We start from the raw sequence: 17,941 nt of genomic DNA, 5'->3' as shown, positions 1-17,941 counted from the left end.
ACCGTGGTACTCCTGGCAGTTTCCTGTCTGTGAACCTTGTTGCATTGTGGGAAATAGCCGTTTACAGCGGTTTCCAACTGCCAAAAAAGCATGCAGCAGCTACATCACCTGCCAACAGTAAAAATGTCACCATGTAATAAATGTCAGAATGTAAATCAGGATTTAAAAGATTTTACAATGGGCAAACACTGACTAAATTATTTATACATAGTTATTGTAAATATGAAGCACTTTTTTTTTATTACATTATTTTCACTGGAGTTCCTCTTTAAAAGATCCAATCCAATCCGGGATGTTGGTTGTCACTACGCGATGCTAAATGTCGTTCGTGTGATCGCACGTCAGGAGATCGTGGAAACGAGCGCTTGTCAAGCAAAAAAATTGCCGGTTGTCAGAAAAAAAAAAAAAAATCACACATTGGGTACATACCTTAAAGGGAACCTGAACCAAGTAAAATTATTTAACCACTTTGGTACCAGAAGCCTCTGCCCCCTTAAGGACCAGAGGCTGCTGGTACACTAAAACGCTGCATACCGATGAATTGTCGCAAAAAACGTCGCTCTTGCCGGTCACGTTGCTCTATCCCCGCCGCAGGCTGCTCTCTCTGCTGTCTCTGTGACGGCAGAGCGCTGTGAGCCGGTCAGGAGCCGCTTTCATTGGCTCCTGACCCTGTCACTCAAGGTAAGCCAATGGGATTGGCTTACAGGAATGACAGGGGCAGGAACCAATGCTGCAGTGAGCTCCTGCCCGTCTCACAGTGCTCTGCCGTCCTAGAGGAGACAGGGCAGCACATTGTGGCGGGTAGAAAGAGGCGAGAGTGGCGAGAACGGGCGGGGACGCGCAGTGAATGGGACATAGAGCTTAAGTCCGGTCAGAACTGCAGCGCCACCCGCCCGACGTAGATTTAAACTGCGTCGGTCCGAAATTGGTTAAAATAAACACATGATGTACCTGCAAATGAATATTATATAATTACCTCACCATCAGTTCCGCTCAGAAGCTCACCATTTTCTTCTTACAACGATTCCTTCCAGTTCTGACAAGATTTTGTCAGAACTGAAATATATCAGTTGCTGTCAGTTATAACTGCAAGGACAACTGATGAGCAAGGTAACGTCTATGGTTCCCTATGGCTCAAGTGGGCGATATTACAGTTTAACAGTGTTCTGACCAGGAAGTAGTAATGGAAGTAATTGACATTTTCAAAATGGAGGATGAAGAATTCCATTGGTCACAGTGGACAAACCGTATGTGAGAGAGGAGAAAGAGATTAAGGAGTAAACTACAGGTTTGCTTTAAGACTGGTCAGACCCACCACCATATAAGTTACTATGAGCCACACAGAGGTTTACAGGAAGAAATCCCCGCCAGGCAAGGACTTTTTATGTCCCCCCCCCCCCCATGTCTGCGTGGGTTTCCTCTGGGCACTCCGGTTTCCTCCCACAACCCAAAAACATACAGATAAGTTAATCGCCTTCCGCCTAAATTGGCCCTAGACTACAATACATACACTACACGATACATACATAGACATAGGACTCTGGTAGGGATTAGATTGTGAGTCCCTCTGAGGGACAAACATACATATATCCAGGCACATCACCTCTAGTTAGGACATTAAATAAATTATTAGGGAAAGGGAGGTGCTGAAGGGGGTGTGGCTAGAAACAGCAAAAATCAATTAACCCTTCGCACACTCACATGCAAATGTTCAAACAAATGCATTCACAGATTTACTCATCCAGGCACAACTGTTATCCCTACAGCTAAATTAAAAGCCAGGGTTTTAGTTCACAGAGGAATGCATTCTTATGCTTAGTCACCTATACTGCGCAGAAGTACCCAGGTAAACATAGGTGTCCTAACTCTGGCCCTGTAACATGCATAGTGCAGACATGCAAACACATTCATTGCATCAAACCTATCAATGGATTAGGAGCACACATCCTAACTTCCTCTCCTGGGAAAGACAGTGCATCTTACCAATCGCACAAGGGAGCTAACGTTATGTGTCAATGTGCACCATGCGCATACACCAGCATAAGCTGTCTGCATGCTGACAAACATACAGGGGAAGGGGGGAGTGCACCGAATTGGACCCTAGCCACAGGGGTCAATGATAAGAATAAACATACATATATCCAGGCACATCACCTCTAGTTAGGACATTAAATAAATTATTAGGGAAAGGGAGGTGCTGAAGGGGGTGTGGCTAGAAACAGCAAAAATCAATTAACCCTTCGCACACTCACATGCAAATGTTCAAACAAATGCATTCACAGATTTACTCATCCAGGCACAACTGTTATCCCTACAGCTAAATTAAAAGCAAGGGTTTTAGTTCACAGAAGAATGCATTCTTATGCTTAGTCACCTATACTGCGTAGAAGTACCCTGGTAAACATAGGTGTCCTAACTCTGGCCCTGTAACATGCATAGTGCAGACATGCAAACACATTCATTGCATCAAACCTATCAATGGATTAGGAGCACACATCCCAACTTCCAGTTGTGCCTGGATGAGTAAATCTGTGAATGCATTTGTTTGAACATTTGCATGTGAGTGTGCGAAGGGTTAATTGATTTTTGCTGTTTCTAGCCACACCCCCTTCAGCACCTCCCTTTCCCTAATAATTTATTTAATGTCCTAACTAGAGGTGATGGGCCTGGATAGATGTATGTTTATTCTTATCATTGACCCCTGTGGCTAGGGTCCAATTCGGTGCACTCCCCCCTTCCCCTGTATGTTTGTCAGCATGCAGACAGCTTATGCTGGTGTATGCGCATGGTGCAAGGGAGGTGCTGAAGGGGGTGTGGCTAGAAACAGCAAAAATCAATTAACCCTTCGCACACTCACATGCAAATGTTCAAACAAATGCATTCACAGATTTACTCATCCAGGCACAACTGTGCGATTGGTAAGATGCACTGTCTTTCCCAGGAGAGGAAGTTAGGATGTGTGCTCCTAATCCATTGAAAGGTTTGATGCAATGAATGTGTTTGCATGTCTGCACTATGCATGTTACAGGGCCAGAGTTAGGACACCTATGTTTACCTGGGTACTTCTACGCAGTATAGGTGACTAAGCATAAGAATGCATTCTTCTGTGAACTAAAACCCTGGCTTTTAATTTAGCTGTAGGGATAACAGTTGTGCCTGGATGAGTAAACCTCTGAGGGACAGTTACATGACAAGACAATATACTCTGTACAGCGCTGCGTAATATGTCGGTGCTATATAAATACTTAAAATAAAAATAAGAAAGGAAGAAATGCTTCTCCAAGCCACAATAATAAACCACAGATATTGTAACATTAAAGTGGACCTGAACTCAGAACATCCTCTCTGCTCTAAAAGATACACAACAGCATAATAACCTTTAAAGAAAAACATCTTTGTTACAGCTGATACAAACCCTTAAATAAATCTGCACTGTTTCTACTTCCTGTTTTCGAGGAAGCAGACATAGGGTTAACATCCTGTGCTTTCCAATGAGCTTATCTGACAGGTTCACTTTAATCACTTAAAAACTGATTGGTGGACAACTAGTGAGGTGGTGTGTGGTGTGTGTGGCGTGTGTGTGGTGTGTGTGGTGTGTGTGTGTGGTGTGTGTGGTGTGTGTGGTGTGTGTGGTGTGTGTGGTGTGTGTGTGGTGTGTGTGTGGTGTGTGTGTGGTGTGTGTGTGTGTGGTGTGTGTGGTGTGTGTGGTGTGTGTGGTGTGTGTGGTGTGTGTGTGTGGTGTGTGTGGTGTGTGTGTGTGGTGTGTGTGGTGTGTGTGTGTGTGGTGTGTGTGTGGTGTGTGTGTGTGGTGTGTGTGTGGTGTGTGTGGTGTGTGTGTGGTGTGTGTGTGTGTGTGGTGTGTGGTGTGTGTGCGTGCGTGTGGTGTGCGTGTGGTGTGCGTGTGGTGTGCGTGTGGTGTGCGTGTGGTGTGCGTGTGGTGTGCGTGTGGTGTGCGTGTGGTGTGCGTGTGGTGTGCGTGTGGTGTGCGTGTGGTGTGCGTGTGGTGTGCGTGTGGTGTGCGTGTGGTGTGCGTGTGGTGTGCGTGTGGTGTGCGTGTGGTGTGTGTGTGGTGTGTGTGTGGTGTGTGTGTGGTGTGTCAATCATCCAACATGCATACAGACTGTTATCGCAAATTCTTTCTGTTTTAAGAAAGCAAACTTTTTAGGACCATTGTAGTCCCTTACACACTCCAATGAGTTCTGGGTTACCATGAGCTTGCTGGTTAGTCTGTACCTCTCGGTGTTACAAGCCCTACTCCATAGAGCCAAATTAATCCAAGTCATGCACTGATGAGGATCAAACAATCCGAAACAGCAGTCTGTATGCATGTTGGATTATTATCGCTCTGTACAAATTAACAAGCTGACACATCATTGCACTCCAGCGGTTCTGGAGGTGTGTTTAGCTTCTAAGGGCAACAATGGTTAATTTGCATATGTTCAGCAGTGATGCACTGGGAGACATCTCAAGCTCACTCCAACCCGAATTATCGCAAATTCTTTCTGTTGTTTTTGTATACAGTGTATATAACAGTATACAGTGTATAACTTTTTTTTGACTGGAGGTAGTCTTTAAAATGGCAGCAAATAAAGAGTTTGGCAGAGAGGAGCAGCAGATGAGAAGAGGTGGACCATAAAAGAGCAGCCAAGTTGAGTATACAGGGGAGGCATGCAAGTCTTAATTGGTAGGCCACGGAGCAGGACTCCTTTTGGACTGCTACAAGAATCCTACCGATTCTGGTCCTCCCATTACTTAAAGGAATGCAGAATTTATAGAGTAAAGTAAACTGTAGAATTTCTAGTTAACCAGGACATCGCCTGTCAATCATCTGTTTATATAACCTTTAACCTAAGAGTCAATAAAGGGAATTAAACTGGAGACTGACCTGGTCATTACTTAAAAGACATCATGCTGAGGCATAATAAAGTTACCATAAGAAGAAAACTGGACCAATGTGCCCAAAACAAATAGAAGTAATGCAATTTATCCCACTCTATATCAAGTCTGAAGGTTTGGACCAGGTAAGAGCTAAAGCCATACACTGGTCGATTTTAGCCATCTGATCAAATCGGCTAGAAATTGATGTAGCAGAAAGCATCATCTGTCAACCGATTGATCGATTTCCGTCCGATTTCAATCGATTTGCTTGATCAGTCCTGATGGAAAATCTGGGTCGATAGGCTGCTGGCAGCGTATCGATGGCCCATAGGGTTGCGTTGGATCAAATGCATTTTGACTGATTTTCAATAGATTTAAAGAGAACCCGAGGTGTGTTTAAAGAATGTTATCTGCATACAGAGGCTGGATTTGCCTATACAGCCCAGCCTCTGTTGCTATCCCAAACCCCACTAAGGTCCCCCTGCACTCTGCAATCCCTCATAAATCACAGCCATGCTGTGAGGCTGTGTTTACATCTGTAGTGTCAGTCTCAGCTGCTCCCCCGCCTCCTGCATTGCTCCGGTCCCTGCCCCCATCCCTTCCCTCCAATCAGCAGGGAGGGAAGGGATGCAGGCGGGGACTGGAGTTCTGCAGGAGGCGGGGAGAGCAGCAGACTGACACTATAGAGATAAACACAGCCAGCTCTGACAAGCTGTTTGTCAGCAGCGTGGCTGTGATTTATGAGGGATTGCAGAGTGCAGGGGGACCTTAGGGGGGTTTGGGATAGCAACAGAGGCTGGGCTGTATAGGCAGATCCAGCCTCTGTATGCAAATAATATTCTTCAAACCCACCTCGGGTTCTCTTTAATTCTGAAATCTATTGGAAATCTGTTCCTAGTGTGTGGCACACATCAGATAAAATCCTGTCAGATTCGATCTGACAGGCATCTGAAAGAAATCTATCTGATGGTCGAATCTGCTGCATATCTATAAGTGTATGGCCACCTTAGTTTCCACTAGAGCGAATCTGCATGCGTTTCCTGCATGCAGATTCGCATAGACAATACAAGTGGATGGCCCTGTTTCCACTTGTCAGTAATCCTGAGCGTTTTTCTGTGCAGGAGAAATCTGCACGGAACAGCCCTCAGAATTCGCACACCGCTATGCGAATCGCCACTAATGTATTTAATAGGGAAATCGGTTTTGGCATGCGTATTTTACCGCGATTTCGCATAGAAACTAATGTTAAATCACACAGGCAGCGACATGGTTAAAATCGCATAAATACAAACCTATGCGAAATCGCGGTAAAATACGCATGCGGAATCGCACCCAGGGAATCAGCGGCGATTCCGCACCGCACAAGTGGAAACGGGCCCTAAGACATTAGGGAAAACTTGATGGAATTATAGAACTTTGCAAGTAGACATTTATCAATGCTGACAACACATGGACATTTCACACTTTGTTTCTGCCTGCACTTGGGCTTCACCGGCTGTTTTTAACAAGCCTGAAGTGTACTTTAGAAGTCTGAGGATTTCTCCCAGAAACAGATATCTGAGCATCAGAGAGAAAAAGTTTTAGCAGCCATATATCTTCTGCAGAATGTTGTGAGGTCACATCTGCATTGTGTCTAATTATAGATCCCGCAGCTCTGGGAAAAAACACACAAGTCTAATTATGAGGGTCATCGAGGCACACTCAGGTTTAAAAGGCCAGGGGGCTGGTGGGGCTATGGGGGGGGGGGGGGGGGTCTAGATCTCTGAGCCCAGCAGGAAGTGAAGGACCTCTCACTGTACGGATTATCTGATAGAGCACACAGATGCAGCTTCCTAATCTATGTGTTCCAACGCATGAATGTCAGTAATGGTACTGTGGTTCTGGAGGTGTGTTTAGCTATCGTGAACAATAAAGGGATGATTTGCATATTTAGTACGGATGCATTGTGGGAGACCTCAGAGCTCACTCCAACATGAATAATCACAAATACGGTACCTTCTGTTTTCAGAAGGCAAACTTATTTTCCATAGCATTTTAGTACGGAGGCTTTTTTGGTCCCTTTCAGCTCCTTACATACTACTAGTAATTCTGGTTCACCATGAGCTTGCTGGGTAGTCTTCAACTCTGGGTATTTCAAGTCCTACTTCATAGAGTCATGCACTGATAGGATCAATCAATCCAAAATAGTCTGTGTTGGACTATTGTGGCTCTGTACAAATTAACAAGCTGACACGTCATTGCATTCCAGCGGTTGTGGAGGGGTTTTGAGTTTACAGGGACAACAAAGAGATGATTTATTTGCATAATCAGCAGTGATGCATTGTGGGAGATCTCAGAGCTCGCTCCAACCTGAATGATCACAAATACCTTCTGTTTTAAGAAGACAACCGTGTGTTTTTCATATCATCTTAGTAAGAAGGCCCTTTTGGTCTTTTTCAGCCCCAGGGCCCGTTTCCACTAGAGCAAATCTGCATGCAGACTTGCATAACCAATACAAGTGGATGGGCCTGTTTCCACTTGTCAAGGATTCTTTCCGGTTTTCTGTGCAAGAAAAATCTGCACGGCAGAGCCATCAGAATTTGCGATTCGCATACAATGTACTTAATAGGAAATTCGCATGCATTTTGCTTTGCGAATTTTCCATGCGAATTCGCGTACGTTTTTGCCTAAAAAAAAAAAAAATCAATGTAAAGGCACAGGGGCACAGACATGGTAACATTTGCATACTTACAAAAAAAGTACACGAATTGATGTTAAAATTCGCGTACAACTTTGCATCCGCATGCGAATTCGTGTTTGCAACGAATTCGCACAAGTGGAAACGGGCCCTTATACACTCCTGGGAGTTCTGGTTCACCATGACCTTGCTGGGCAACGTGCAAGTAAAGGCAGCCATACACTGGTCGATTGCCACCAGATCGACCAGCAGATAGAACCCTCTGTGATCGAAGCTGATCAAAGAGGGATCTATTGGCTGCCTATACTGTAAACAGATTTTGAATCGATTTCACTAAGAAACCTATTCACAATCTGTGGAGCTGCCGCCTCCCCCAGCATACATTACCTGATCCGGCCGGCACGACTCCCACGGTCTCCGCTGTCTCTTCTCTGCTCTGGGCTTCACTTTACTTCCTGCCGGAGGAAGTTTAAACAGTAGAGGGCACTCTACTGTTTAAACTTCCCCCGACAGGAAGTAAGTGAAGCCAGCCGGAGCCCAGGGCGGAGAAGGGACCGCGGGGACTCGCACCGGCCGGAACAGGTAATGTATTGCTGCTAGCGTCGGTCATTAGACATTCAAATACCACTATTGACGCACTCGCGACCTGCTGCCGATCGAGCGAAATTTTCCACGCGGATAGATCGATTTCGGACGGAAATCGGTCAATTGGTCAGCGTTTGCGCATCGATTTCACAGCAGATTCTATCACAGTGATCGAATCTGCTGTCTAACGGCAGGAAATCGAGTAAGTGTATGGGCACCTTAACAATACACTGAGCCACTAACCACAGAACGCCACAAGGATTCTGCATAGAGATACATTATCCTTTCCCTCCTGTAGGCTGGTATATAACAGTCTGCAGAGATGTATAGATGTGACCAGTGCAGTGTTCCCATTACACAAGGCTTGTGATATGTAATCACAGACAGGACCACAGGGATAGCAGGATGAAAGGTGGAGATAATTCAGGATAATGACACCCTTTTACCATAAGAAGAAACAGAAGCCGAGTGCCGCATATTCATTACACTGAAACACTAGAAATGGAAGCGTAATAAAGTGTATTTATCATACAGATGCCAGGCGAGTTATAAGCACACTATATACAGTACATACATCACACGGCGGCCAACTGACTCTACTAAGGAAGGAATTTTAAGCTGGGTTCGCACGATACAATTTTCCGCCAGATCAATCTAAAAATTTACAACCGTTCTGATTGGATTTCGATCTATAACGTGATTGATTTTTGGTACTTAACGCAAAATCGATTGCATTATCGATCAGGAACAATTTGAAAACGTACACACAATGCGATTTCTTCTCAGATTAGCGGTTGATCCGATGGAAAATTGTACCGTGTGTATTATGCCTGGTACACACGACGAGATTTTCTGGCAGATTTACTGCCAGATCAACTATTTCCAACATGTCCAATATGATTTCTGATGGATTTTCCATTCACTTCTATGGAAAATCGATCAGAAAAATCGATCAGATCGGACATGTTGGAAATAGTGGATCTGGCATTAATCTGCCAGAAAATCTCATCGTGTGTACCCGGCATTAGCCTTTAGCTTGGCTTTTCCTCACTAAAGGTGCGTACACACATGCGACTATAGTAGTTTGAAACAATCGTTCCACGATTGTTTCAAACGACGATCGTTTAAAAAAAAGCAACCAACGACCATTAAGTCTAACGACGGACGAGCTAGATCGTTAAAAACGAACGATCTAGCTTGGTGGATTTTTTCCAACGACGATCGTTCGCAAAAGTAGTACATCGTTGGAAACGGTCGTTCGCACTAGGCTTGGCATGCGCATTTCACTATTTCTCATTTTTATGTGCAAGCGCAATAGTTGCTTTACGTGATGTAACGTTCGTTCTAACGATCAGATCGTTACACACATTTAAAAACTGACTTTACTTAGGTCGTTCTTTAATCAATTAAAAGTTCGTTCGTCGTTCACAACGAACGATAGTTGTCGCATGTGTGTACGTAGCATTCGAATACCCAACCAGGGTTGAACAATAATATTCTTTTTAAAGTCCTCTAAATGTGATTAGAAATAGCAGAGAACACAGACACCGCTGGATACAGACAACTACAGCACAGTGACACCTGTCCTGACCCATAATGCAAAGTTCCAGGGGTCCAAACACAACCTACACAGGATGGGCCAGACACTGTCAGCTTTAACGCCGGTTCAAGAAACCGGCAAGCACAAGTGTCTGGCATCGGCAATCCCTGCCTGTGCTGGATACCAGAGATTTTGATATACAGGCTTTTGGTATAGCTGTCGGTATTATAATTTTTTTTCATTAATAAAATGCCAACATATTCTGTAGCACTGTACATAGTACAAAACAGGCAATAGTAGGGAGCACAGATACATGAGCAGTTCAACACACTGTACAATCTGGACATTAAGCAACACATGTACAAGTACACACAATGGATGTGTAGTTTGAAAACCTGATTAATACTAGTCCATGATAAAATACACAGAAATAGGAAACAATAAGGGGAGGACCCTACCCCTGATAGCTTACAATCTAGAGGGTAGTGGGGTAGAGACATTGGGTTAGCAGATGAGGCAGTGAGCATCAAATTCTAGCTGTAAAAAATGATAAGCTTGTCTGAAGAGGTGTGTCTTGAGGGTGGGTTTGAAGATTTCCAGGCTTGGAGCATGGACAAACAAGGTGTGGAAGAGAGTTCCAAATGAGAGGTGACAGTCGTGAGAAGTCCTGGGTGTAAGAGGAAGTGACCAAGCTGGACTACAAGAGGGTCTCTAAGGAGGGACTAAGGCTCTGAGATGGATGATATTTGGAGATTAAAGAAGAAATGAATAAAGGGGGAAGCTTATGCAGAGTTTTACATAATAGTGTTAGGAGTTTGAACTGGATCTTTTGGGTTATTGGCAGCCAAAGTATAAACTTTGCACACTAGTTGGGCTGAAGGCAGAAGTGGTTTTGAAAATTAGGACAACCCTGCTACTACCGTCTTTCCCCGAATAGAACACACTGTCTTATATTCTTTTTGGGGAGGAAATATGTGCTAGGGCTTATTTTTGGGGGGAGGGGCTAGACGCTGTGTGTATGGGGAGGTGTGTGGGCTCTTACTGCACCTCCCTTGTGGCTGCGTCCCCCTCTGTTCCAAGCAATTTCTCCGGTGGTGGAGGCGGCGGCGACATGGTATTCAAGCTATGAGGGCGCCCTTTGACCCTCACGCTGCACACAGTACGCTTTGCCGGCTTTGCGCTGGCGCTCCCTTCCTAGCATAATTGTGGCTGATGCGTCCCAGGCGCACATTGATTATTACATGAGGGGAGCGTCAGCACCAACCCGGCAAAGCGTACTGCGTGCAGCGTGAGGGTCAAAGGGCGCCCTCATAGCTAGAATTCCATGTCGCCGTCACAACCACCGGAGAAATTACTTGGAATGGAGGGGGGACACAGCCACAAGGGAGGTGCGGTAAGAGCCCACACACCTCCCCATACACACAGCGCCCCCCCCCCCCCCCAGCTAGGCCTTATTTTCGGAGTAGGTCTTATATTTCAAGCATGCTTGAAATATAAGGGAGGCCTTATTTTCGGGGTAGGTCTTATTTTAGGGGAAAGACGGTATACAATACTGTATTTAGACTTACAACAGATTAAATAACTGATAACACAACCAACAGTGATAAATGCGAAATCCCTTACCTTTGTGAAGAACACTGTAAGGTGAGTCTCGCTGCCAACTACCCAGATTGGGTACTTTGGAGATTTCAAGAAACTGCCTACCTGGTAAACAACACATGGTTTAAAAGCATGGCTCAATACAAAACAACATTTACACACTTCTAGCGTATGAAGTCCAGTGATCCAACTTAAAGACATCGGTTTATTTATTTTTATTTATTGTATTTATAAAGCGCCAACATATTACGCAGCGCTGGACATTAGTTTAGGTTACAGAAAATATTTAGGGGTGACATACAGCAATATGACAATACAGGAATACATGAAAAACCAGATCACACAGCACAGTATGAGTACAAGGTAATGCTTAGTCACTGGATGGGAGCATGGAGATTAGGCAAGTTGAGTTCTCTCAAATGCATAGCATGGGTGCACAGTAATGGAGGTGCATGATCAGGTAGGACACAAAAGGAGGGAGGACCCTGCCCAAAGGCTTACAATCTAGAGGATCTGTTTAGAGAGAAACCGTAACCAATAATGAACTTCAACCTATTCAGTAACTGATACTCCCTTTCCCATGAGAAATCTTTTCCTTTTCTTAAACGGATCATCAAAGGGCTCTGTATGGCTGATATTGTGGGGGAACCCCTCCCACAGTGTGATGTCAGGACCATGGTCCTGACAGTTTCCTGTCTGTGAACCTTATTGCATTGTGGGAAATAGCTGTTTACAGCTGTTTCCAACTGCCAAAAAAGCAAGCAGCGTCTCCTTCCACTGACATCACCTACCAGCAGTAAAAATGTCACCATGTGATAAATGTCAGAATGTAAATCAGGGAGAGGAGAGATTTTACAATGAGCAAACACTGACTAAATCATTTATACATAATTATGGTAAAAATGAAGCACTTTTTTTTTTACTACATTATTTTCACTGGAGTTCCTCTTTAAGTCTTCATTAGTGCATAGTACAGGATAATATGACTATACAGGAGTTAGAAGGTACACAGTAACAGTTTTGACATAAGTGTGCTATACAGATAGTTCCCGACTTATGAACGCCCGACTTACGAACAACCCGCCGATACGAACGGCACGGATTCTGTGTTTCCATGGGAACAAGTCAAAAAAAGTTGTAGTTTTTGTGAAAATCGATTTTAAAAAATTCGAAGAAAAAATGTCTTTTAGGGCTCGTTCACACTATGAGAGCTTTTCTAAGTGTTTTGTGATTTTAAAAGCTGTTGCTAATGTTATCCTATGTATGTGTTCACACTGGAGCGATGTGATTTTGTAAAAATCCCCCAAAGCTCTTGTAGTGTGAACCTCAACACCTTTCAGTGGCTTCCAAGCCTTTAATGTGCAGCCCTTAAGCTTGTATAAGCAGATACAGAGGGCAGAGGTGACACAGAGGGGGACACTGGAGGCACAGGGGATCACAGAGGAGGTACAGGGGACAGAGAAGGCACAGTGTTCCGACTTAAGAACAGATTCAGGTTCAAAACGAACCTACAGTCCCCGTCTCATTTGTTAAGTGGCTGGATAGTGTAATGGTTAAGGGCTCTGCCTCTGACATGGGAGACCAGGGTTCGAATCTCGGCTCTACCTGTTCAGTATGCCAGCACCTATTCAGTAGGAGACCTTAGGCAAGTCTCCCTAACACTGCTACTGCCTATAGAGCGCGTCCTAGTGGCTGCAGCTCTGGCGCTTTGAGTCCGCAAGGAGAAAAGCGCGATATAAATGTTCTGTGTCTGTTAACCGGTCACTACTTGTACATCAGAGTTTCTGGGTGTATCCCTGAAAGATACCAAGGAATGATTGGCATATTCGCTCACTGATCTGAAGTGATGCATCATGGTTCCCGTTTGATTTTTTAATCTGTAGGATGCCTTGAGAAAGGGGACCCTATGAGGCCCCGAAACGATGCCTGACATAACGGTCAGTTGATGTTATGGTGTACAGTGGCTGGATAGTCTACTGGTTAGGGGTTATGCTTCTGACACTGGAGACCTGGGTTGGAATCTCGGCTCTTCCTGTTCAGTACGCCAGCACCTAATCAGTCAGGAGACGTTGGGCAAGACTCCCTAACACTGCTACTGCCTATAGAGCGCACCCTAGTGGCTGCAGCTCTAGCGCTTTGAGTCTGTTAGGAAAAAAGTCCAATATAAATGTTATTTGTCTTGTCTTGACGGAACATTAAAATGCAGATCCTTGATTGTGGTGTGCGGACTTTTCTTACGAATTTAGTGCGTAACCAAAATTGGGGATAAAATGAATAATAGAAGTACTATGACTGATCAGTGCCCCATTATAACACATTTCAAACTATAAGTATACTAACATGTTAAAAAGTAGCAGTAGTATATTGTACTGTGTTAGCCATCATTAAAAGCAAGAAGTTTGGAGTCAGGATGCTACCATGTATTGGCTAACTTTAAGGCTACTTACACACCAAGACGTTGCGTTTTAGGGGACGTTATGGTCGCATAACGTGCCCCTAACGCAACGCATGCTGGTGCAGGAGAGGACGGTTAGTGAGCCGCTTTAGGCGGCTCTATCCGCATAAGGTCTCCCAGAGTGGCGCTGATTGGCCGGCGGGACCACGTGATGCGGAGCAAGACACTCCGCATCACGTGGTCCCGCCGGCCAATCAGCGGCCGCCAGTGCAGTGCATATTAAGTAGCCATGTGAGCGGCTACTGTAGCGGCATCTCCCCGCCTCCTCTCTGCCCCCCACTGAGCATGTGCAAACAGTCTAACGTGGCTAAAGCCGCTAGAACGCACAGCATGCTGCACTTTCACTACAACGTGCAGCGTTACATGTAACGCAACGTGGGCAGTGTGAACAGCCCACTTGTGTTACATTGCTGTGCGTTGGGGGATCGTTACAGGCCGCACTAACGTGCGCCTGTAACGTCCCTGTGTGGAAGCAGCCTAAAGGTACAGTATATATAAGAGTAAGCTTTCGGCCATTGTTAAAAAGGTTTCTATCTTTATACACTTAACCTTAACCTTTTTCCGACCGCGTCACGCCGATGAGCGTGGCTGCGGCAGCAGCACCAGGACCGCCTAACGCCGATTGGCGTAAAGTCCTTGGGCTGTAATTTGCATGAGATCGCGCGCACGCTGCACGCGCATCTCATGCTGCGATCAGCAGCAGCGCTGCACTGGGGACAGCCATGTGACACGGCTGTCCCCCTGGGGGACAAGAGAGCGATCGGCTCTCATAGGCAGAAGCCTATGACAGCCGATCGCCGTAATTGGCTGGCTGTGGGGAGGGAGGGAAGGGTTTTAAAAAAACAGGGATTTTTATAAGAAAAAAACAAACAAACAATAATATTTATAATAAAAAAAACAAACATGGGGGGAGCGATCAGACCCTACCAACAGAGAGCTCTGTTGGTGGGGAGAAAAGGGGGGGGGGGGGGGAGGAATCACTTGTGTGCAGTGTTGTGCGGCCCTGCAGCTTGGCCTTAAAAGCTGCAGTGGCCAATTTTACTAAAAATGGACCTGATCTTTTGCACAGGACAAAAGGAAAACAGAGCAATGCACCCTGTATGTATTTAGAGAGTTTAGCCAGTCTAATTACTCCTCATCTATGACTAATCACAAGTTGTAATTTGATCTCTCAGCTGAGTCAGCTCAGGAATCTCAGCAGCCTTGGCTGAGCAGCTAATGTGTAAACAGAATGTTAACCCTATGTTTGCTTCATGAAAGCAGGAAGTAGACACACTACAGATTTATTGCTGGATTTGTATCAGCTGTAACAAAGAAATGTTTTTCTGTAAAGGTTATTATGCTGTTTATCTTTTAGAGCAGAGAGGAAGTTCTGAGAGCAGGTCAGCTGTAAATAAACAAAAGCCCCAGTTTCTAATTAGCTAGCCTTTTCCCTTTTCCTGAACGCCGTATTTTTCGGACTATACCAGCTACTGAGGGAGTGCAGTGATTGGCTGCAATGACGAGCATGATCCCGCCCGCGGGACTATCGGGTAGTGTAACAAACCGGCAGTAGCCGTGAGCGCTGTGATTGACTGTATGGGGCAGCGGTCCTCCACCTGGTTGGTCTAAGGCTTGTTCACCATCTAACCGGGAGAAAGATGCACGGTAGCGGTGGCATTCGCGCTGCATTTTCTTCCTCTTCGGTAAGCTATCCAAAGTGCTTCTGCAGCGATCTGTCATATTTCCTTATGCACGTCCTTATCTCTCACTCAGCGCTGGTTCAGCGCACGGTTTACAGCACTAGATCGCTTTCTGGGGGTCTCCTTATTCACGGATGTTAATGGGACATGAAGACACCGCACAAAGGGGGACACAGGGGGACAGATAATGACACAGGGACACCAGAGGACACGGGGGGCAGAGAATGACACGGGGGACACCAGGGGACAGAATGACACCAGAGGACACAGGGGGACAGAAAATGACACAGGAGGACACCAGAGGGAACAGAGAATGACAGAGGGACACAGGGGGACAGAGAATGACACAGGACACCAGAGGGGACAGAGAATGACATAGAGGGAGACAGAGGGACAGAAGGACACAGGGGGACAGAGCATGACATTGGAGGACATAAAGGGACACCAGAGGACACGGGGACAGAATGACACAGAGGGACACAAGAGGACATGGGGACACCAGAGGACACAGGGGGACAAAAAAAGAATGACACAGGGGGACACCAGAACACATGAGGCACATGGGAAACATAATGGGGGAAAGGAAGGGCCATAAAATGCCCGTACACTATAGACGCACCAGGTTTAGTATCTGTAGAAGTATCTGGCGTGGGTTTCGTTAGGGAGCACATTAAAGGCTTGGAAGCCGCTGAAAGGTGTTGAGGTTCCTCTTTGATGGCGTATATATATAAAAAACTAATCTTAAACGAGGAAATTCTTCTCCTTTTATAGACTTCCATGGAAAGCAGTGTGAGGCCTCCTCAGCTGCATGTATTCTTATGCTCATACATGTGCCTTACATATCATAGGTTATATAAACCATCAGCCGCACTTATATAAACCATCAGCTGTAAATTAGTTCACTACTTGGCTTTAAAGAGAACCAGAGATGAAGCACCCTCTTGTATTTTACCTTATAAATCAGTGGGAACATGACAGTAAACACCTAATCTGCTCTTTGTTTTATTGTTCACTGTTTAATCTGACTGTCATCACCTCTGATAAGAATCCCCGACTGAGCACTCAGTCTAGCTTTGCTACAGAAAGATTATAGCTGAGTCTGTCTTCTCTGGTGTCTTTTTTAAGCCCAAGCCTGCCCCCTTGTGGCTCTGCTATAATGACTCAGCTATAATTATTTCCTGCAAAGCCAGACTGAATGCTCAGTCTGGGATTCTTATCACAGCTGATAACAGACACTTTTAGCAGTGAGGATGAAACGGAGCATGGTAAGTGTTTTCTCTAATGTTCTTACTGATATACAGGGTCTTCTAAAAAAATTAGCATATTGTGATAAAGTTCATTATTTTCTGTAATGTACTTATAAACATTAGACTTTCATATATTTTAGATTCAAATACACACAACTGAAGTAGTTCAAGTCTTTTATTGTTTTAATATTGATGATTTTGGCATACAGCTCATGAAAACCCAAATTTCCTATCTCAAAAAATTAGCATATTTTATCCGACCAATAAAAGAAAAGTGTTTTTAAAACTAAAAAAGTCAACCTTCAAATAATTATGTTCAGTTATGCACTCAATACTTGGTTGGGAATCCTTTTGCAGAAATGACTGCTTCAATGTGGCGTGGCATGGAGGCAATCAGCCTGTGGCACTGCTCAGGTGTTATGGAGGCCCAGGATGCTTCGATAGCGGCCTTAAGCTCATCCAGAGTGTTGGGTCTTGCGTCTCTCAACTTTCTCTTCACAATATCCCACAGATTCTCTATGGGGTTCAGGTCAGGAGAGTTGGCAGGCCAATTGAGCACAGTAATACCATAGTCAGTAAACCATTTACCAGTGGTTTTGGCACTGTGAGCAGGTGCCAGGTCGTGCTGAAAAATGAAATCTTGATCTCCATAAAGCTTTTCAGCAGATGGAAGCATGAACCCACTTTTGAACCAGAAACAGCGGCAGAAGCGCCTGACCTGGGCTACAGAGAAGCAGCACTGGAATGTTGCTCAGTGTTCCAAAGTACTTTTTTCAGATGAAAGCAACTTTTACATGTCATTCGGAAATCCAGGTGCCAGAGTCTGGAGGAAGACTGGGGAGAGGGAAATGCCAAAATGCCTGAAGTCCAGTGTCAAGTACCCACAGTCAGTGATGGTCTGGTGTGCCATGTCAGCTGCTGGTGTTGGTCCACTGTGTTTTATCAAGGGCAGGGTCAATGCAGCTAGCCATCAGGAGATTTTGGAGCACTTCATGCTTCCATCTGCTGAAAAGCTTTATGGAGATGATGATTTCATTTTTCAGCATGACCCTGCACCTGCTCACAGTGCCAAAACCACTGGTAAATGGTTTACTGACTATGGTATTACTGTGCTCAATTGGCCTGCCAACTCTCCTGACCTGAACCCCATAGAGAATCTGTGGGATATTGTGAAGAGAAAGTTGAGAGACACAAGACCCAACACTCTGGATGAGCTTAAGGCCGCTATCGAAGCATCCTGGGCCTCCATAACACCTGAGCAGTGCCACAGGCTGATTG

General features: G+C 45.1%; 1 protein-coding gene across 4 annotated transcripts in view; it reads right to left on the bottom strand.

Annotated features, from left to right (window-relative positions):
- MINDY3 (MINDY lysine 48 deubiquitinase 3) overlaps positions 1 to 17,941 on the bottom strand; it is a 183,208-nt gene that overhangs the window by 96,365 nt on the left and 68,902 nt on the right. For all 4 annotated transcript variants that reach the window (XM_068235494.1, XM_068235495.1, XM_068235493.1 and 1 more), the window contains one exon: positions 11,304 to 11,384. In XM_068235494.1, the coding sequence (XP_068091595.1) occupies positions 11,304 to 11,384 (81 nt within the window). The remainder of the gene's footprint in view (positions 1 to 11,303; positions 11,385 to 17,941) is intronic.

This window comes from Hyperolius riggenbachi, chromosome 5 (assembly GCF_040937935.1).
Source record: "Hyperolius riggenbachi isolate aHypRig1 chromosome 5, aHypRig1.pri, whole genome shotgun sequence".
Classification (NCBI taxonomy): domain Eukaryota; kingdom Metazoa; phylum Chordata; class Amphibia; order Anura; family Hyperoliidae; genus Hyperolius; species Hyperolius riggenbachi.
Note: the sequence above shows the minus strand (reverse complement) of the source record. Positions and strands in the feature narration are given on the sequence as shown.